This window comes from Lepidochelys olivacea (assembly GCF_965140295.1).
Source record: "Lepidochelys olivacea isolate rLepOli2 genome assembly, chromosome: 8".
NCBI classification, from domain to species: domain Eukaryota; kingdom Metazoa; phylum Chordata; order Testudines; family Cheloniidae; genus Lepidochelys; species Lepidochelys olivacea.
Genome location: NC_140418.1, coordinates 67,108,724 through 67,131,347, shown reverse-complemented (window position 1 = coordinate 67,131,347; position 22,624 = coordinate 67,108,724). Strand labels below are relative to the sequence as shown.

At 39.7% G+C, this 22,624-nt stretch overlaps 1 protein-coding gene across 5 annotated transcripts in view; it reads left to right on the top strand.

The window, feature by feature from the left end:
- NTNG1 (netrin G1) overlaps nt 1–22,351 on the top strand; it is a 210,621-nt gene extending 188,270 nt beyond the window's left edge. For all 5 annotated transcript variants that reach the window (XM_084637069.1, XM_084637066.1, XM_084637068.1 and 2 more), the window contains one exon: nt 21,162–22,351. In XM_084637069.1, coding sequence (XP_084493195.1) covers nt 21,162–21,388 — 227 coding nt within the window. In that variant the 3' untranslated portion in view covers nt 21,389–22,351. The remainder of the gene's footprint in view (nt 1–21,161) is intronic.
- Nucleotides 22,352–22,624: the final 273 nt, after the last annotated feature.

Sequence of the window (22,624 nt, the reverse complement as noted above, 5' to 3'; positions counted from 1 at the left end):
GATATAAGTTAATAAAGTTGTTATACAAGGTCTGTACTTTGATATAGACTTCTTTTACATATTTATGCTGAATAATACTCAGATTATGAGAAAGTAGAAAATATTGGGCTAAGACATTGACTATCATGATCTCATTTGGGACATCTTCACACCATACTGGAAAAGAGAGGTTAGTATGACCACAGAGGATCATGTTGGAATGCATCCAACATATCTTTTGCCTCTAGTGACTTCTCCTAGTGAGGCTAAGCACAGAAAGCTCCCTAGAGCAATCTTGCATGTAACAACAAATGCTGCTGATAAAAAGTTATCCCAAAGTGGCTAATAGCTTTAATTATTTGATGCATTACTTCATTGTTTCTCATTTTTTTCATTGAATGTTAAACTACAGATGGTTAAGATATCCTGTCACTATTCTGGTAAAAGACAGTATGGAATAATACATCCACCCAAATTAGACTCTATTTACAGTATATTGTGTCAGCATCCAGAAGAAGCTGTTCACAGCAGAAGTGGTACAATTAAACTAAAAACCACCCTTCAACTTTCCTTTTCCTTAAAAATCTGTTTATAGGTAAATTTAATGGGCTAGATCCTCAACTAATTTAGATCAGTGTACATCACTCATGTACCAGCTCATGAGCTTGCCCAATAGATTTAGCAAAGAAAGTGGTTTCCTTTATTTTGAGGGAGAGACTACAGTATAATTAATTCTCATTCTTAATGCTCTGTTTCACTGTAATATTACAAAAAGAAAGGTTAGGTAATATTTTAACACAGAGAAGGCTAAAATGCAGCCCAAGGTCAAAAACAGACAGTGGAAGTTGTATAGTGTCCTTGTTATGTTAAATATGGAGAGGCTGAAGCTCTGATTGCCCATGTCAAGCAAAAACATTGCATGCTAGATCCTGTAGTTGCAAAAACCTGTAACCATTTGCAAATGCTTTAAATGGGCAAGAAATTGAGGCTCAGGTGATCTTTAGTGGGATTCTGCCTGTTCCTAGAGAAGGGCAACAAAGGTGTGACAAGATTATGACTATCAATAGATGGCTTAGGCAGTGGTGCTATAAGGAGGGCTTTGGGATGTATGGCCATTGGGAGGCATTCATGGATAGAGGACAGTTCTCTCGGGATGGACTTCATCTGAGTAGGGAAGGAAATAGACTTCTAGGATGGAGGCTGGCACAACTGATTAAGAGAGCTTTAAACTAGGAATTTGGGGGAGATGGTTGGGAGATGTCCAGGTAATCTCCACGCCAGACTTTAGCATAGAGTGGAAAGAAAATGAAGTAAGAGTGGATACAGCTGTAGGTAGGAGGAAGGGCAGTGTAGATACAAGTCTAATAGGTTATACTGGTAGTAAAATAACCGTGCCTAATAGGGTACAGAATGTGAGTGAGGCCAAACAGCAAAAATTAAGATGTTTGTACACTAATGCAAGGAGCCTAGGTAACAAAATGGAGGAACTAGAGTTACTGGTGCAGGAAGTGAAACCAGATATTATAGGTATAACAGAGACCTGGTGGAATAGTAGTCATGACTGGGCTACAGGTATTGAAGGGTATGTGCTGTTTAGGAAAGACCGAAAAAAAGGTAAAGGTGGTGGAGTAGCACTGTATATCAATGATGAGATAGAATGTAAAGAAATAAGAAGCGATGAAATGGATATGACTGAGTCTGTCTGGGCAATAATTAAATTGGGGAAGAAAACTATTAGAGCCTCCCCTGGGATAGTGCTTGGGGTGTGCTATAGACCGCCGGGATCTAATTTGGATATGGATAGAGCCCTTTTTAATGTTTTTAATAAAGTAAATACTAATGGAAACTGTGTGATCATGGGAGACTTTAACTTCCCAGATATAGACTGGAGGAGGAGTGCTAGTAATAATAATAGGGCTCAGATTTTCCTAGATGCGATAGCTGATGGATTCCTTCAACAAGTAGTTGCTGAACAGACTAGAGGGGATGCCATTTTAGATTTGGTCTTGGCGAGTAATGAGGATCTCATAGAGGAAATGGTTGTAGGGGATAATCTTGGCTCAAGTGATCATGAGCTAATTCAGTTCAAACTGAATGGAAGGATTAACAAAAATAAATCTGCAACTAGGGTTTTTGATTTCAAAAGGGCTGACTTTCAAAAATTAAGGAAATTAGTTAGGGAAGTGGATTGGACTGAAGAATTTATGGGTTTAAAGGTAGAGGAGGCCTGGGATTATTTTAAATTAAAGCTGCAGAAGCTATCGGAAGCCTGCATCCCAAGAAAGGGGAAAAAATTCATAGGCAGGAGTTGTAGACCAAGCTGGATGAGCAAGCATCTTAGAGAGGTAATTAAGAAAAAGCAGAAAGCATATAGGGAGTGGAAGAAGGGAGGGATCAGTAAGGAAAGCTACCTTATTGAGGTCAGAATATGTAGGGATAAAGTGAGACAGGCTAAAAGTCAAGTAGAGTTGGACCTTGCAAAGGGAATTAAAACCAATAGTAAAAGGTTCTATAGTCATATAAATAGGAAGAAAACAAAGAAAGAAGAAGTGGGACCGCTAAAAACTGAGGATGGAGTGGAGGTCAAGGATAATCTAGGCATGGCCCAATATCTAAACAAATACTTTGCCTCAGTCTTTAATAAGACTAAAGAGGATCTTAGGGATAATGGTAGCATGATAAATGGGAATGAGGATATGGAGGTAGACATCACCATATCTGAGGTAGAAGCGAAACTCAAACAGCTTAATGGGGCTAAATCGGGGGGCCCAGATAATCTTCATCCAAGAATATTAAAAGAATTGGCACAAGAAATTGCAAGCCCATTAGCAAGAATTTTTAATGAATCTGTAAATTCAGGGGTTGTACCATATGATTGGAGAATTGCTAACATAGTTCCTATTTTTAAGAAAGGGAAAAAAAGTGATCCAAGTAATTATAGGCCTGTTAGTTTGACATCTGTAGTATGCAAGGTCTTGGAAAAAATTTTGAAGGAGAAGGTAGTTAAGGACATTGAAGTCAATGGTAAATGGGACAAAATACAACATGGTTTTACAAAAGGTAGATCGTGCCAAACCAACCTGATTTCCTTCTTTGAGAGAGTAACAGATTTTTTAGATAAAGGAAACGCAGTGGATCTAATTTATTTAGATTTTAGTAAGGCGTTTGATACTGTGCCACATGGGGAATTATTAGTTAAATTGGATAAGATGGGCATCAATAGGAAAATTGAAAGGTGGATAGGGAATTGGTTAAAGGGGAGACTACAACGGGTCCTACTGAAAGGTGAACTGTCAAGTTGGAGGGAGGTTACCAGTGGAGTTCCTCAAGGATCAGTTTTGGGACCAATCTTATTTAATCTTTTTATTACTGACCTGGGCACAAAAAGTGGGAGTGTGCTAATAAAGTTTGCAGATGATACAAAGCTGGGAGGTATTGCTAATTTAGAGAAGGACAGGGATACCCTACAGGAGGATCTGGATGACCTTGTAAACTGGAGTAATAGGAATAGGATGAAATTTAATAGTGAGAAGTGTAAGGTCATGCATTTAGGGATTAATAACAAGAATTTTAGTTATAAGCTAGGGACGCATCAACTAGAAGTAACGGAGGAGGAAAAGGACCTTGGAGTATTGGTTGATCATAGGTTGACTATGAGCTGCCAATGTGATATGGCTGTGAAAAAAGCTAATGTCGTCTTGGGATGCATCAGGAGAGGTATTTCCAGTAGGGATAAGGAGGTTTTAGTACCGTTATATAAGGCACTGGTGAGACCTCACCTGGAATACTGTGTGCAGTTCTGGTCTCCCATGTTTAAGAAGGATGAATTCAAACTGGAACAGGTACAGAGAAGGGCTACTAGGATGATCCGAGGAATGGAAAACTTGTCTTATGAAAGGAGACTCAGGGAGCTTGGCTTGTTTAGCCTAAGTAAAAGAAGGTTGAGGGGAGATATGATTGCTCTCTATAAATATATCAGAGGGATAAATACCAGAGAGGGAGAGGAATTATTTAAACTCAATACCAATGTGGACACAAGAACAAATGGATATAAACTGGCCACTAGGAAATTTAGATTAGAAATTAGACGAAGGTTTCTAACCATCAGAGGAGTGAAGTTTTGGAATAGCCTTCCGAGGGAAGTAGTGGGGGCAAAAGATCTATCTTGCTTTAAGATTAAACTCGATAAGTTTATGGAGGAGATGGTATGATGGGATAACATGGTTTTGGTAATTAAATATTCATGGTAAATAGGCCCAATGGCCTGTGATGGGTTTTTAGATGGGGTAAGATCCAAGTTACCGGGAAAGAATTTTCTGTAGTATCTGGCTGATGAATCTTGCCCATATGCTCAGGGTTTAGCTGATCGCCATATTTGGGGTCGGGAAGGAATTTTCCTCCAGGGCAGATTGGAAGGCCCTGGAGGTTTTTCGCCTTCCTCTGTAGCATGGGGCACGGGTCACTTGCTGGAGGATTCTCTGCTCCTTGAGGTCTTCAAACTACAATTTGAGGACTTCAATAGCACAGATATAGGTGTGAGGTCTTTTTTAGGAGTGGTGGGTGAAATTCTGTGGCCTGCATTGTGCAGGAGGTCAGACTAGATGATCATAATGGTCCCTTCTGACCTAAATATCTATGAATCTATGAATCTATTTGGATACTCCTCTTTTCACATTGTACTTTACACTTATGTGGCATTTGTCATCTGAGAATCTCAAAATTACTTTGCAAAGATTAATTAAGCCTTCCAACACACCTGTCTGTTAGGCAGTGTGATCCAGTGAAGAAGACAACAGACCGCAAGTCTCAAGACTGGGTTCTTTACCTTGTTTTCCTACTGACGTTAGGAAAGTAATGTAACTTTCCTCTGTCTCAGCTTCCCCACTGGTTAAGTGAGGATAATAATTCCTATTCACCTTTGAAAAGGATTTTCAGACCTGCTGGAGAAGTATTATCATCCCTGTTCTACCAGTGGTTAAACGGAAGCACTGAGAAGAGTCTTATCCAAGATCACACCATGAATCAATGATAGAACCAGGAATAGAATGTCTGAGTCCTGGTATCTTTGCTCTAACCAAGAGATTGCTCTTCCTTCCATTTCAGCATATTCCTGTTTTACAGGGAACAAATACAATGTAATTACTAATGTAAAACGTGTAACTATTAATGATCTGGCAATGGGATTTTGGTCTTCTGTACCAGAACATTATCTTCACACTTCTGACACAGACAGGCAATCAACAGAAACATGTCATTAGCCATGTATCTGGTCATTATAATGTAGCAGATTATGATTCACCCCTGTAAAATATAGTGATAAATGTTTAAAATAATTGAAAACCTGTTTCCTTTCATTAGGTTATACGGCCCTTTCCCATTATAACAGCTTAGCTGTTCATGAGCCTGTAGCTAAAGATCTATGGATGTTTCCATTATACACCCTTATTATATGTGATTTATAATTTGACCATAAAGACTTATTTCCAGCTCAGAATTTTTTTGCTACTAATTTTCAAAACAATTAGTTCAGTTGCTTTTAAGCTAAAGAAACATTAAAAAGTGAAAGTTTGCCAACAACAGATGATTTTTTGCTCACGTATAACTAAAGAATGCCAATGATTAAAATTTTAGATGGGCATGAAAAATCCCAGAAAAAAAATGTAAATCCAAGGGATTTTGGCTTTAAAAACTGGCTAGTGAAATGTGCAATCATTATTTTCAAAGAAATTTCATAAGCATTTTTGCTATGCACAGCATGTGTCCTCAACAAAAATTTACGTAACAGACCTGACTTTTTCCTTTGGAGGCATTCTAAGCACTTATTAAAATGTGTCTTTTTCTTAACAAAAAATGCATACATAGTTAAACCAGAACTATTCTAGCCTCTCAGGCAACAATACAGGTTTAAAATGTGTATTAGTTTGATAGACATTCTTCATGTTTATTAAATACATAATAAGCATGCTTAACATTACCTGAATACATGTGTCTCAAACCAGAAGGGGGCAGAAAAAGCCCACTGCTGTTAAATAGCATTAAGAGGTGGGCCTGATCCTACACTTCTCTCTGCACAAATCTCATTGAAGTTATCTCTAGTCTATACTAGAGACCTTATAGTAGCACAGCTGTACCGATGCAACTGCACCGCTATAAGATCTCCCAGGTAGCCACTCTATGCTGATCGGAGAGAGCTCTCCCGTCCACATAATTAAATCACTCCTAACGAGCAGTAGTAATTGCGTCAGCGGGAGAAGCTCTCCCGCCAACATAGCACCGAGTACACCACCACTCACGCTGGTGGAACGTATGTTGCTCGGGGGGGGTGCTTTTTTCACCCCTGTGAGCAACATTAGTTTTGCCGACATAAATGGCAATTTAGACATGCCCTTAGTTGAAGTTTTATCTACAAAGCACTGTAGGTTGAGGCCCATGAATGTTTTAAAGTAAACTAGAAGAATGCCAAGGCATGCAAAAGCAGGGCCCAGATTCTACCTTCAAACTGACATTTCGTAACTTTTTATTGGCAAATGCATTCTGGACCAGGGCCGTCCTTAGGCATACAAAGAGAAGAGCTCTCCCCTATCCCCCAGATCCTCCCGCTCACTGGCGGCCCTGCTGGTCAACTCCTCCCCTTCCCTCCCAGTGCCTCCTGCACAGCATGCAGGAGCCGCTGGCAGGGAGGGGGAGAAGCAGGGATAGGACGTGCTTGGGGGAGGGGGTGGGAAGAGGTAGGGCAGGTACAGGAAGAGGCAAGGTGTGGGTGTGGCCTTGGGGGAAGGGTTGAAGTGGGAGCGGGGAGTGGGGCAGAGCAGGGGCAGGAAGAGGCAGGGCAGGGTGGGGGCTTGGAGGAAGGGGTGGAGTGGTAGCAGTCCTGGGGCAGAGGGGGAGGGTCGAGCACTCCCCCAGGTAGAGAGGAAGTCAGCACCTATGCCTCCAGCCACAAAGTAGTTCAATGGCATGGGTAGTCTAGCAGGCTAAGCTCAGGAACGACATCAAGGAGATTCTGAGGAACGTTCTAAACCTGGCACTGACACAAACGCGGTGAGGTATAGAGAGAAAAGTTAAATGACTTTCCCAATGTCAGTAGCAAAGCAAGGTGAAGAACCCAGCTCTTGAGACTATAGTCTTAAAGTCAATTCAACCTTTCAGTCTTTTTACTCCCTTGCCCAAACCACAACTATGTCTGTTTTAAGAGTGCTCGTGGCAGTGGAAGAGAGTCTCACCTTTCCCTACTCTTCAGTCAGTCTCCTGTCTCATGCCCTCCTCCATCCTCACCTGTCAAAGATATAGCTGTATGTAAGAAACTGAGAATGCGACCCAGCCATGCTGCTAGTGCTCGGCCCATATCCACACGAGTGTACTGCACCTGTGCAGCTAGGCCTTTTGGTGTTTGTTTCATCTTCTATGTCTGTGTTCAGTTGCCCTACATACTAGCTGCCACGGCTGATAGTTCCTTCAGATTTTACCAATGGCAGCAAAACTAAAAAACTGCAGAGTTAATTGTTTCATTCTTTGTCAAGGAAGGAAACAACAGATCCTTTAGGGCAGTGATTCTCAACCTTTTTGGGCTCAGGACCCATTTGTAAATGGGTATGGCCTGTCATGACCCAGTAAATAGTCTGAGGATGGAGGCCATTGGGTGGTTTTGGTTGAGTCCTGCCCAGCACTTACTCCACCGTGGCAGCTCCTGAGCTGTGGGGCTGGCTGGGCTTGGCTCTCAGCTCTGGGTGTTGCAACCTCCAGGACTACAGCACCACTCAGATTTGTCCCACCCCGTGACTGGACCAAATTTGTGTGAGTGGAGTCATGATCTGGCTCATGGGGTTGCAATGCCACTCACTCAGATTTGGCCTAATGAACTCCCATCATCATCATGGCTGGACCTAATCTCAGTGGTGCTGGGACCCCTGGACCAAGGAGGTGAGCCCAGGCAGCCGTGTGCAACAGGACTTGCCACGCAACCCTTTGAAACATTTTGCTGACTCAATTTTGAGTCCCAACCATGGGTTGAGAAACTCTGCTTTAGGGAGTACTTGTGGCACCTTAGAGACTAACCAATTTATTAGAGCATAAGCTTTCGTGAGCCACAGCTCACTTCATCAGATGCATATCGTGGAAAATTGTTTTTTCCTACCCCCCCCAGATGTTCTGGTTTAACTTGGATTTAAACGTGAAGAGTGGTCAGTTTGGATGAGCTATTACCAGCAGGAGAGTGAGTTTGTGTGTGTATGGGGGTGGGGGGGATGTGAGAAAACCTGGATTTGTGCAGGAAATAGCCCAACTTGATTGTCATGCACATTGTGTAAAGAGTTGTCACTTTGGATGGGCTATCACCAGCAGGAGAGTGAATTTGTGTGGGGGGGTGGAGGGTGAGAAAACCTGGATTTGTGCTGGAAATGGCCCACCTGATGATCACTTTAGATAAGCTATTACCAGCAGGACAGTGGGGTGGGAGGAGGTATTGGTTCATATTCTCTGTGTATATATAAAGTCTGCTGCAGTTTCCACGATATGCATCTGATGAAGTGAGCTGTAGCTCACGAAAGCTTATGCTCTAATAAATTGGTTAGTCTCTAAGGTGCCACAAGTACTCCTTTTCTTTTTGCGAATACAGACTAACACGGCTGTTACTCTGAAATCTGCTTTAGGGGAGGCTCTTCTTACCCTCTGACTTTCATGCTTCCTACATAATACAAATCTTTCTCCTTCAAGAAGATGGAAATAATGACACTGCTACCACATACAACTGTAATTGCTAAGTTGCCGCTAAAAAGAGGAAAACACCACAGAATCCTGGCCTAGCAACATTACAGTGTTTCTAGGAGCTGAATATCTTTTAACTGTATTCCCATGCTTTATTTGTAATAAAGTGGTGCCGGGGCTTAAGCAACTTCTTTATGTTCATAACTTATGTGACAAGCCCAGAGGTGCCAGGGCTATAAACTGCCAAACCTAGAGGTGCTGGGGCTCAGCCCTTGCACAAATTAAGCACTGCTGTATTTAGATATTATTTAAGGGTGGGATTTTCAAGAGCACTTAATTGACTCATAAGCACAAGTTTCACTGACTTTCAGTAAGACTTATGCCCTAAGTCACTTGGTGCTTTTGAAAATTCCACTCAAAAAAACAGAAAGGTGATATTAAACATTTATAAACTGATATAAACTATTTACACCTTGTAATCTTCGGGGAAATAAGAGATTCCTTCTTACAAAAGGTGGTACAGAAAGATACTGTAAGCCATGGCTATTAAAGCTAAGAAATACTATTCTTCATACATATATGTATCATCAGTAACCAGGAGCAGTACAAGCGTGACCATTTCAGTAAGGTATTTAAGCACATACCTAACTTTAAGCATATAAGGAGCCCCACTGATTCCCAGAGGAACTATTCATGTGCTTGAAGTTAGGCACGGGCTTCAGTACTTTGCTAAATCAGAGCCCAGATGAGCCCTTCCATGTGTCTATCAATGACCTAAACCCAGTAAAGTAATATTTTTGGAAGTGTTAGCAACTAATAATGAAGAAACAGAATCTGAAGAGTTTGTAATACAAACTAAACTTATTTTCCAGAGACTGTTTGGAGACTGGAGACTTGTGACAGACCAAAGAGAATAAAAAAGTACATAGAAGATATAACATCTAACAAAAATTAACAAGCTTTGCACATTCAAAATATATTAATTGCATGCCTGGGGCAAAACAAAGATTGAAACAACTTTGTTTTCATGATAGGGTCAAAACAATAGCTGGTGTCACTCAGACTTCACAGACTTATACCTAAGCCCTGATACAGCCTCTTTGTGCTCCAGATAAACAGCCATATGGGATTCCCAGTTTAGAGGGAATCTCTGAGTGGCTTAAAGCTGGCACACCCACTCCTTTCCCAGTCTTCATCGTCATGGGTGAGATAGGAGAAAGAAGGGACATGACCACAATACTGCACTCTGGTATGTCCTGGTTATCCATTTGTCCCGTTTGAGCTGCGGCATTGTTTAGAGCAGTCCTGAAGATGCTTTAAATTACACTATGGGCCACATTGGCTGTTTGTGGTTCTTCCACCTGTGTTGCACTCATATTGGACTCATTGAATGGTGAATCCAAATGCATAATTGGATTTTTGTTGAAGCAAAGCTATCTACCTCTTCCACAGACTTACAGCTGTAGGAATGGTCATCGACCTCCACATAAATCCAGACGGATACAACTATGGCTTTGATTCTTATTTTTCAAAATAACGTATTGACCAAAGCAAAATATTTTTTCCTTTCAATGAGGCATGTAAATGTGTCTGTTTTAGAGCTCTGAAAGAGCAGTACACAGGTTATTATAGCAGCTTTAAGAACTTTATTACAAAATGACAGGGATCCACATATAATCAAAACAATAAATAGCATGGATGCAGCTGAGGGTTTTTCCTCCCCTTGGGAACCTTCTAGCTGAAAATACTTGATCAGAGCCAACTCAGAGAATCATACAGCTCCGTTACCCATTTCCTTAAACCAAAAGAGATAGGAGGGCTCTGTCCTCCCCTGAACAACAGTAATTCTTAGATGAGTAATCTTGGATTTATTTTCAATGTCATCCATTTTGGAAAGCAATCTCTTGTTATTTCCTACCAGGCCTGTTACAACATCTCTATCATGTGGAACTGTAGATTCCAGAATTTCAGTTAACTGTTCCACTCAGTGAAGAGGAAGTCCAGAAAATCCTTGCACTGTAGTTTTGATAGATTGTATGGATCTTTTCTAATTGTCCAACCAGGGGTTTTAGAGAGAATGGAGACACAGACAGTACTCATGGAAAAGAATAAGCCATCATCTTTGCTGACCCTACACCACAATTAGAAAAAAAATCCACCTTTTCTCTCCAGAGGATTTTGTTCTTACAGGAATGGGACATAATGTGTCAAATTTACCCACATGGATGCCAGGGAGTGCAATTTACACCTGTGCTGAGGGGCAGGTAGGTAATCACCCAGTGCACCATCATCCTGGGACCACGGGAGAAAGGGTAACTTTGAAAAGTAGCTGTGGGTGTACAGGTGCTCCACTGGCTAGGCTAAGAAGCTATGAATGCTAGCTGTATGTGCCTGTTTTTGAAACTGTGCTGGCTGGCTCCAGTCCCCTCCTCTCTGTAATGCTGCCTCCCTTCTTCTGTCTAACTTGCAGCCAAGAGCTTGCCTGAAGCCTGGTCAAAGACGGTGTGACTAGGGAGTGAATAGGGTCCAGTGACATCGAAAGTTGTGCTAGGGAATAATCTATAAACCTATTTCCAGAGATCAGTGGCGCTACAATAGAACAGCAATAAACAAACAATAAAAACAGCCTACGCTGCAGGCCACACTTTCATGTACCCTGGCAATGTTCTTAAATCGGTAAATAAGACAGCTTCAACTCAATGGAGCGTCCAGCAGGAATATCTAAGACAGGTGCTATCAGTTTTCACATGCCACTCTCATCTGCTTAGTATTCATTTTCTTAGATTTGTTTCTAATGCAATGTAATTAGTCAGGATATTGTTTCATATTTGCACCAGAGACCATCTTCTACAGTTCGTCATCTTATGGCCATTATCTTGATGTTGTAAGATTGTCTCCATAGGCTTCCACTTATGAACACTGATTATTTCTGTCTTGACTTTGGAATGTTGCCTCGGTGGATTTGCACAGAAATGGTTTTGTTTTCATGTTATCAAATCACCTACCTTGACTTGATTTGACGTGGTCATAAGGGAGTTTTAGTGATATTATGGCCACTGCAGCAAACGGTGAATTAGCGTCACTAAAAATATATATAATTATGAATAGTTACTGTTGTGCAAGAGCAGTAGCTATTTTTCGTATTTTATCTCTGCTTAAACCCCCTAAGAAAGCCTAATCAACATTTAGAATTACTATGCTCAATATATATATATATATATGGCATCAGAAAAATTAAAACATAAAAAAACACTTAATCCAAAACTAGATCCAAGTTACATCTTTGGTTTTTTCCTATTTTGTAAAAATCCTTAAAGTCAAGAACCCTAAATCGGTTTTCTGCCTTAAATAATTTTAGATAGGTCAGATATTAAACCCTCAAAATTCCAAGTTTATCAAATTAGCTGTAGCTAAAGCAACATTAAGCGGAGTCGTGACTAAGGACTATCATGGTAACTTCGGAAGTGATAAACACAACAATGGTCACTCTCAAAAACTAGGCAAGTTTATCCTAGTTATGATGGCCCGGGTTTTCAAAGGATTCCCTGTACTTTCCTATGGCCTGAATCCTGCAATTGACTCCATTCAGGCAGAGTCTTGTTTAAATCAATGGCACTCTGCATAGGCAGAGGGGTCAAACTACACACAACACATTGTAGGACTGGGTCTATACTTGTTATACAGAACACCTAGGAAATATTACAGATACCAAGGTAATCATACTAAGTTATATACAATAATTTGGTAAGTTTTTAAATGTAGGTCTTAATATGTGATTTGCTGGGAAAAAATTAAAACCTTTTAGCTAAATCTGTATAGGTATTTCTCATGGCCCTCTTAAACTAGTATCATTCAAAATTCTGCTTCTGCCCCATGCCTGCAGAGGCTCACTTGGAAGATGAGAGAGAGAGAGTTTATAATATAGAGACACAGAGTTTCTTTTTGGTTGATTTCTCCTTTCTCCATGTTCCCAAACCACCAATTTATTGACTTAAGTGAACACATTTTTATAGAAGAATGCTTGTAACAGAGTCTTTACAGTAACTCTAGTTTCTCACTGATCTGCATTTGGCAGTAAAGTTAAACCTCTTATATTGAGCTTTGATACAGTGACCTTGTTATGCCAAAGGGAAATAAATGTCCCTAATTTTTTCACTGCATGTAAATGTGCTATTTGCAGTTCCACACAAGAGCCAATCGCTCTTTCTATATGTGGACAAACACACACACACACACATTCTGAAGCTGTCTGTGAACACCTTTACTTAAATCTGGGTTCCATTGTACCTGTTCCTCTTCTACTTGGTATGGTTTAACGGAACAATCAGTCTGGATGTATCAGCATACTGAAAACATATCTTAAACTAAACTATTAAATTTCTGCAGAGATGATGTTAAATATCATTCTCAACCAATGAACATGGAACAAATGTGAACAACCTTGCAAGTGGGACTCATATTTCCCAGCCCAGTGGACATGCATGCTGTCAAAGTATGCACCAGGCATGAAATCCTAGGCCAACTGAAGTCAGTTGCAACCTTCCAGTGGATCCAGGATTTCACTCTTGGACTGTTGGGGAATGGTGTAGCTAACTCACCATACATAGGGCCTGATCCATAGCCTATTGAAGTAAAAACCATTAAAACTGACTAAGATATGTCCTACAGTGTAGTCAGGGCTGTCAATCCATCCACTCTTGAAAGGTGATACTCATATATTTACTCTGCCATGCTTTTAACCTCTACAACTCACTCATCACATGCATTTAGAGCAGTGTTTCCCAAACTTGGGACGCCGCTTGTTCAGGGAAAGCCCCTGGTGGGCCGGGCCGGTTTGTTTACCTGCTGCATCTGCAAGTTCAGCTGATCACGGCTCCTACTGGCCACGGTTTGCCGCTCCAGGCCAATGGGGACTGTGGGAAGCGGCGTGGGCCGAGGGACGTATCAGCCGCCGCTTCCCGCAGCCCTCATTCGCCGGGCACAGAGAACCGCAGCCAGTGGGAGTTGCGATCAGCCGAACCTCCGGACGCGGCAGGTAAACAAACTGGCCCAGCCCACCAGGGGCTTTCCCTGAACAAGCGGCATCCCAAGTTTGGGAAATGCTGATTTAAAGGATTAACAATACCTGTACTCCAGCTCCCAAGAAAACTGTCAGGGGAGCATGGAAAAGTGGAGAAATAATTTAGGGAGGTAGAAGTAGGAAGGGATTGTGGAAGGAATGCTGTAATAGAGAGGGGACAGAGTGAGAGAAGATACTGAAAAAAATACAAATACGCAAGAGACAGCTCAAAAAAGAAAAATATCTTGTAAGGAAGAGAGGGGGCTGAAGAGAAAATGTGAACTGAAAAATTTCAAAAGGATGAAAAAATCTAAAAAAATAAGGAAAAACTGCAGAGCCCTAAAGATGAATCAGGATATAGAAGGAACAAAGGGAAGAGAAAAAGAAAAAAATGAGACATATAACTAGCTCTATGTTATCAAAAGTTTGCTTTCCATAACCTTTTTACTTTGTCATTTAATGGTCCTTTTAATGTTTCTAGTGCACACACACAAAAAATGTGAAGATTGTCCTAATTTTGGATGAGGAGAGGCAACTCCCCCTTTTCCGGACTCAAACCTTGTTATCACCTTCATTTTCCTTTTGAAAAACTGACAGTTCTCTCTCATATCTACGTTTCTGACCCACCTGCCTATCCTTTTTGGCATTATGATGCTATTTTAAGTAAGCTGTATATAGCAAAAGTAGAAGAAAGTGTCCCAGAAAAAGGAGGGGAACCCATTTACTTCCCTGAACTGACCTTCAAACAGAATGTAAGGGTACAAAGAGCTCATAATTGGATCCTGCGGTCCCCATTTGAAAGAAACAATAATTTTGTATATAATTTTCCTCTAAGTTGTAGTCACATCATCTATATAGTTGCTTCATAACTAACAGCAGTCCTGATCAAATCTATTTGTTTTTTTTTAAATTGCAAATGCCTGAAAGTTAAGCTTTAAACAAACTGAGAAATTCCTCCATGCATTATTCATACGTGAATATTTAAGAATACAGTATGAATTCAATAAAACTTATCAATTATCCTCTCCTGATAATTAACAATAATGCAAAATCAATATGTTTGATTAGGTGTCCAACTAAACTGTATGAAACATTATTGTACCATCTGCCATTTGAACTGCCTGACCTGGTTGGAAGAACAGGGCTGGCTTTAAAAAAAAAAATGCAATTTTAATTACACCGGAATTACAAAACAAATGATTTCTTGTGAATATTTTGTGACTTACAGCAAAGCATCTTTTCAGTATTTATGGAGGTCATAACCTACAAAAGTTTTCAGTATTTTATTAATAATCACTTTGGAAAAGTTGCCTAGTTTTAACTAAGAGAATAATTCACTGAGTTAACTGCAGTGTCTTTTCCCTAGGTAGGCAAATCTTGAAAACTTTGTCCAATTTTGCAGGTGGCCTTCATCCATCTAGTGCAGTGATCTGAGAATAGCATAATCAGAAGACTGTAGTCTACATACTAATTGCTGAGACCAGATGGGTGAATGTATTGGGCCAATTGCTGTTGGTGAAAGAGAAAAGCTTTTTGAGCTCCACAGAGCTTTTCTTCAGATCTCACCCACTGTGTCTCTCTAATATCTTGGGACCAACATGGCTACAACACCACAGCAAAATACTAATTTCTGAGTCACCAAAAGCAGCTTTAAATATGCAGGTCATTTCCTCAGAAGGCAGAAACCATGGAGACCCTGCTGAGAGGGAGTAATCAATACCCCTGAATGCTGCAGAGATCTCCTGCATAGATCTTCACAGCGCGGATGTGAAGGGTTATTATTTATTTGTATTACAGTAGGGGTTACAGGCACCAATTGAGATTGGTGCCTCATTTTGCTAGGTGCTATATATACACATAAGGTAAGAATCCCTGACCTGAAGAATTTACCATGTAAATAGACAAAGCAGACCAAAAAAAAGAAAAAGAAAAAAAAAAGAGTATTATCCCCATTGTATAGATGAGGAACTAATATGCATAAATATTGAGTGACTTGTCCAAGATCATACAGGGCATCTGAAGTTGAGTCAGAAATTATACCCATATCTCCAAAGGGTCATCCCAGGGTTTTAACCACAAAACTTCCCTTCCTCCCCAATTCAGGATGGGATAGGGATTTGACAAGTGGACTTCTGTATTGTGTGGATTCACTGGGCAAAAAATCCCATGTAAGATGAGCAAAAGCACACCACATAACCAATACCCCTCCCCGTAGAATCCATGCTGCTCAGGCCATCTCATTCCTTGTTACATATTAGACTAGACACTTGTGCCTTAAGATGGATATACTAGCAGTATATGATACCATAAATAGTCCTGCAGAGAAAAAAGTCCCTTTTCTTCTCTTACATCTTGAGAGCATTTGCTCTGTGTTGGGAAACAAGCTTGCTTTTTGGGGGGGAGGGAGGAGGGAGATGTAGGGAGACAGAGAAAAAAGAAACCTTTTTGCCTTTTGGAGGTTGTTTTCTGAATGTGATTAATCATGAGTTCCACATGAAAATCTCTTGGCTCACTGTGTTCTTTAGAAACCAAACATTTGCAAGTTTTAGAAGTTATATTGAGATATTTCAGGATCATCACGTTTTGAGCTTTAGATGTCAAGTATAAATCACATTTTGAAAAGTCATCTGTGAATGCTTAGTGTATACAGTAGAACCTCAGAGATATGAACACCAGAGATACAGACTGACTGTCAACTGGACACAATGGGGAACTGGAAGAAAGTGACCAGACAGCAGCGGAGACAAAAAAAACCCGAACACTGTACTGTACTGTGCCTGTACTGCATCTTAAAGATAGGCACAACTGGACTGCCTGTTCCCACACCCACCTCTACTCGCCACAGCAGGGGGCAGTCACAGGTAGGAGGTATCAGAGTAACAGCCGTGTTAGTCTGTATTCGCAAAAAGAAAAGGAGGACTTGTGGCACCTTAGAGACTAACCAATTTATTTGAGCATGAGCGTTCGTGAGGTAGGAGGTAGTGAATGCCGTTTTCCCCTCTCTCTCCCCCGGGTGCGAGGGGGACAAGCTGGGAAATAAATTTCCTGAGCTGCTGCTGAAACCTGGCCTGGAGTTTAAGCTGCTGAAGCCCAAGCTGCTGGAGCCTGTGCTCCTGCCTGCACACTGCGCTCTGGAGAAGCAGCTCAGTTTTAAAGGGCCACAGCCTGCACCACGCAGCCACTGACACTGCAGTGCCCCCAGGGTGCCACACTCACCCCCCTTGCAGCCAGGGGGCTAGAACGAGCTGCCTGTCCCCACCTCCACTCGCCAGGCAGCCAATGCAGAGCTGCGAGCCCTGCTCTGAGTAGTCCGCCCAGTCCCATAAAGCATGTTCAGAGTTACGAACAACCTCCATTTCCCCAGGTGTCCGTAACTCTGAGGTTCTACTGTATCGAAGCTGCCTAAAATGACTCATTTTAATTTTTTTTTACACACTGCACCACGCCTCCAACACTAAAAGCAAATAACTAATCTTTTAAGGGCAATGGAGTTGTGTCTGATTACTCCAGCAGTGAATTTGTTCCCTGATTTACAGTTCTGGGTAAGCATATAAGCTTGGTGGGATCATCTTCGTCCTATGTGGGAGCACTAGCAAAAAATCCACCACAGTTTGACAGAATCGGCAGCCCAGCAGATATCTGCCAGGTTATTACTGAGGTACCTTTGTTTTGATACTTGGAAGAAAAAATAAAAAGGAAAATCCATTGCTCAGGCAAAGCTTTGACTCTGGACTCTGAAAGCCATACATAGTTATATTCAAGACATTCCATATAGTCCTTTTCTCACCACAGGAGTGACTGCAGACCTCTTACTAAGGCGTGGCTTATCTGAATGATGTCAATAAATAGAAGCAAAAGATGGTACCACAAACTCTGAAAATAACCACCACCAATTTAAAGTAGCTGGATGGGTACTTTGTGGATCTTATTCCTAGCCTAATACATACAATTGTTTCCACCTTGACATTTCTTTAATAGAAACAAGAACAAATAGAGCCTTGTTCATTTCACAATGTTGGGAGGGGGATGTTAAATTTTTATTATTGTTTATCATTGGGTTTGTTTGATAGAGAGCAAGTACATAATAATACAAGTGTCAGGGTAGACTCTCCTGGCAAAATATTGCATTTAACATTTAAAACATAGTAGACTGGAAAATCTCTTAATTTTTTTCCTAACTATAACTAACGTATCTGCCCTTCTCTTGGTTTTTGCATCATGCTGACTAGGCTTAGTTAAATGAGCAACTTTGGTCACAATTCAAGTACAGATCCATAGCTTTGTGCAATTTATGTGCTGGAAACATTATCAGAAGTTAATGCAGGTCCTAAGTCAACAAAATAGTAGCAACATATATAACAGTCATTGGAATGTAGATGCGGCTTGTCATTTTCAAAGCCATTTGCAAACAATGCATCTTTCCTTCCAACACCGCTGTGATGTAGGTTACGGTATTAGAGGTGACTGGAAAATTAAAACAAATATAAAATTAACAGAAACCAGCATGAAAACTTTCACAACTGTTTGCCCCCATCCTCCAAAGCAACCCTAATTATTATCTATGTATTACAGATGAGAAAATTAAGAAAAATGAAATAACTTGCCAAGTTCATAAGAGAAGTCACGGACATTACAAGAATTAGAAACTCAGAATTACTAACTCCTAGTACTTTGCTCAGGTCATTAGACTATGCCTTTGTCTACCTTCATTAGCCTTTTTATGTGGTCTTTGTGAGTACACAAAAAAGCATTGACATTGAAACTTTTTATGCAGCACTTTGTTTGATGACTTAAGGCAACATTAGATATAATGAGAGATATTGGGCCTAATTGTGAAAAGCATCCTATGTGATGTTGCATCCGCAATTTTGTAAGTGCAAATTATTGTGGGGATATTTTAAAGCAGTTAGATTTCTAAGTGCTTCATTGTGTCTGTAGATCAGATAGAGTTAGCAGTGAATGTACTGTGGAATGCTACCACAATAATTCATACCCAGAAAACTAGGGGCAAAAGATCAGAGACTATCTTAAAAATCAGAGTGTCTGTCAAAAAAAAACTTTTTTAATAGAAAATGTAGGCAAATAAACTTGTTTAATTGGCTACTTGGAAAAGGGAAAGGTGTTGGTATATACCTAATTTGGATTCAAAACCAAACATTAAGAAAAAAAGATCTCATCTTCTATGTAAAAAGGGTATTTAATTAACTATTGATTTCTACTCAATTATTCTAAGGCCAACAATGATTAATATTGATGGAATAGATATTTCCCCATCACTGTTGCCCAAATCAAAGGAAATGTTAGAGGCTTGTTACATTAGAATAAGCAAAGGCCAGCAGCTTTATCTTTAAATAAGACAGTACTTTTTATTTGATCTTTGCTATTGCTATAATTGTTAACACTACATAAATTGTATGATTATATATAAACATTTTTGGTTTTCATTATAACAGACATAACCAAATATTCAATTTTATTTTGAATGTTGAAAAATTTAGTTTACCATTCTGGATTTGGTACCATTGTATGCAGTATTTATTTTGTTGTTTATTATTCCTGTTAGTTTATATTCATCATGTAAAAATAGCCCAATGTACTATACTAAAGAATACTGAAATGCAGACATACAGTCTTCCTCTTCATGATATCTTGAATATTCTGCATTAGTTGAACTTTAATAATCAGTTGAGACACTTACTGAACAGAAATTGTAGATGCTTTGCAATGTTATATCAATTGGTTGAAAAGAAAGAATAATTGAGAAAGGTGTCAAGTGAGAAACACTTGGGTAGATGTTGCCTTTTGGTTATTTTCATATTATTACATGCTGGATAGGAAGCGCACCAACATCAGCATTTGACTCCTTTGTATGCACCGAATTAGAAAGTGATTATATGTGAGAAAGGACATTTAAGGGTGAAAACAACTCTTGGTGTTTGGGATGGTTGGACTTTTTTGTTGTTGTTTTGGTTCAAGGGGATGTGTTAAGAGGGGAGTAGATAAAAAATAACTTGTTTTTTGACAAATCAAAATCATTTTTAGAAACACTTTGGGCCAGACCTGTGTAAAGTTGATGTAAATCACCACATAGCCTTGGTAAACCTATGACAGAGAGCTTTACCAAATAACATTTGAGAATCTGGGCCACCTGTTTGGATTTCAGCTATCATGGTATTTTTACATTTAAAAAAGTGAACCATTTATAAATCTATGAATGTAAAGAACAATTAGCATATCTCACAGCGGAAAGACTGAGAATAATTTGTTTTTCTACCTTGCCTCCTTTAGTGTGTTCCCTGGATATTACATGCTTAAGCAATATATAACATTGTTCCAAATCCTGGAGGCCTTACCCTAGATCCAATCATGCTTTCCTTTACTCAGGGCAAATTCCTAATGATTGCATGGGAATTCTGCCCAAATTAGAAGTGCAGGATCAGTCCCTTTGTCCTCTTTAATGTAAAACTAAAATAAACCAATATCTGCTCTAGGAATTATTTGGAGGAAGCTCTATGGTCTGTATTATATAGGAGGTCAGACTTAGTGATCACAATGGTCCCTTCTGGCTTTTGAATCTGAAAATATTCTATTAAAATGGGAATATAATCTATAGCATATTCTATTCTATAATATAATCTAGAATTTACAGTGAGACAATAGCACGGTATGCCTGTACACACCCTTATAGGGGAATGTTTCAATCCAGTTTTGTTTAATTAATGGAAAGAAAAAGCCTAGTGACCGTTCCTCGCTATCTTCAGTAGATATCTTAGGTATTTCTAAAGTGTCTATCACCCTGGTACCTAAGCACCATACACAATTAAGAAGAAATATGTAGGTCTGTAATGAAAATGGTGCTCTTTCTCTCTCTTCTCACATTGACATGGTGTGTGAATTTAAACTAACATCATTTAACACCCATAGAGCATGCTGACTTTCCCATGCCATATCCCCTACTGCTTTTTGTTGAGCTTCCAGAACATTAATACATAAAAGTCACTCAGTATTATGGGCAGTTCTGTTTCTCATACAGTTCTATTCATTTCACCTCATCGTGTTGCATTTTTAATTAATGTTTTTCAAGAGCTCTGGGATGTTAGCATACACATTGGCCTTTCAAATATGGCACTTCACAAAGCATTCCAGTTCAATAAATAATAATAAAGGCACTAACAAACAGCTGGTAGTAAGTAACTTCGTATTCAGTTGTCTGAAATGGAAGATAATATTCTCTCAGATTACAGCAAAAAAATTATGGGAAAATAGCTAAATGAGAAAAAATAGTAAACTGCATTTGTTTGGAAACTGGAATCACATCTATTTACATCTCTAAGGCGAGAAAAAAAATTAAGTTCAAAGCTTTCTGTAACAAATGAACTTAAGCTTATTCTGCTCTTCTATTTTTCCCCTTGTCCTGCAGCAAATGTATGTGACAAAGAACTACTGCAATGCCAGAATGGAGGAACATGCCTCAAAAACATGCGATGCCAGTGCCCTCCAGCCTACACTGGCATTTTGTGTGAGAAGTTGAAGTGTGAAAGGGATCCAGGAGGCTGCAGCCAAAACTCCGGCAATGTGGCAGTATCACATGGCCCTCTATTACCGCTGACTGCTCTACTAGGAGTAACTGGGCTTTTCATATTCTAGGCTCCGTCTGGTTGATGGCATCGCGTTCAGACTGCTTCAGAAGGAATGTGCCACAAAAAGCAAAACAAAACCCAAGCATTTGCTACTAAAATTTAAAAAAGAAAAAGAATAAAACCACATATAAACTAAGAAGGCCCAACTGAACTAAGCCATATTAATCAATTGTGGACTGCACTCTGAGTCAAAAGACTGTTAATTTCTGACTCAAGACAAGTTGGCAGCTGCCAAGTCTATTACTACAAACAACGCCAGCTGCGAAGAGTACAAAGGGTTGAAAAGGCTTTGACAAGTCCCCAAAATGGAAAATAAAAAACATTTGCCACTTTGATATGGTGCACTACTGTACCTCTGCCCAGTGTGTGGACCAACCAAATAGGCATTCTTTGCTGTCAGTGCATTGTGGGTATAAGGAAATCTGTTAAAGCTGCCATATTGGCCTGCTTCAGTCCCTAAATCCCTTCCAACCTGTGCTTTAGTGAACATTGCTCTGTAACCCTTGTTGGTTGAAAGGTTTCTTTGTCTGATGTTAGTGATGCACATGTGTAACAGCCCCCCTCAATAAAACTCAAAGACAGTCATATCCTTGTATATTTTAGCAGCACCGCATCAGTAAGATGCTGTGTTCATCTACTGTACAAGAGTGGCTATAGGACAAAAAGTGTATTTATCCTTTTGTATTCAAATGAAGTTATTTTTCTTGAAATAATGTACAATGTAGATTTTTTGTATTATTGACAATTTGTGTTACCAGACAATTTATTAATGTATTTAATTGTAATCAGATAAGAAAATTACTACTTTTTATTTAATCTTTCTTTTTTTTTCTTTTCTCCTTTCATTTAATTGTGCAGAGATTTCTCTGTATGGGCAACGTGCTGGCATCAAAGAATATCAGTTTACATATATAACAAGTGTAATAAGATTCCACCAAAGGACATTCTAAATGTTTTCTTGTTGCTTTAACACTGGAAGATAAAAAAAATAAATAAAAATTCCTGCATAAACAATTTCAGGAATTTGTATTGCAATTTCTTAAGACAATTTTTAAAAATTATCTCCTTGATCATTTTACGGTCTGCTATATGGATGAAATACAAATTCAACGTCAGAATTTAGTTCCCAATGAAGTCTGACTAACTAACATGTTTTCTTCTCTATCAAACCACTCTGAATAAAAAGATACCTTTTGTTAGAGGAAAAGGTTATAAAAACCCTAAATCTGTATTCACTCTAGTC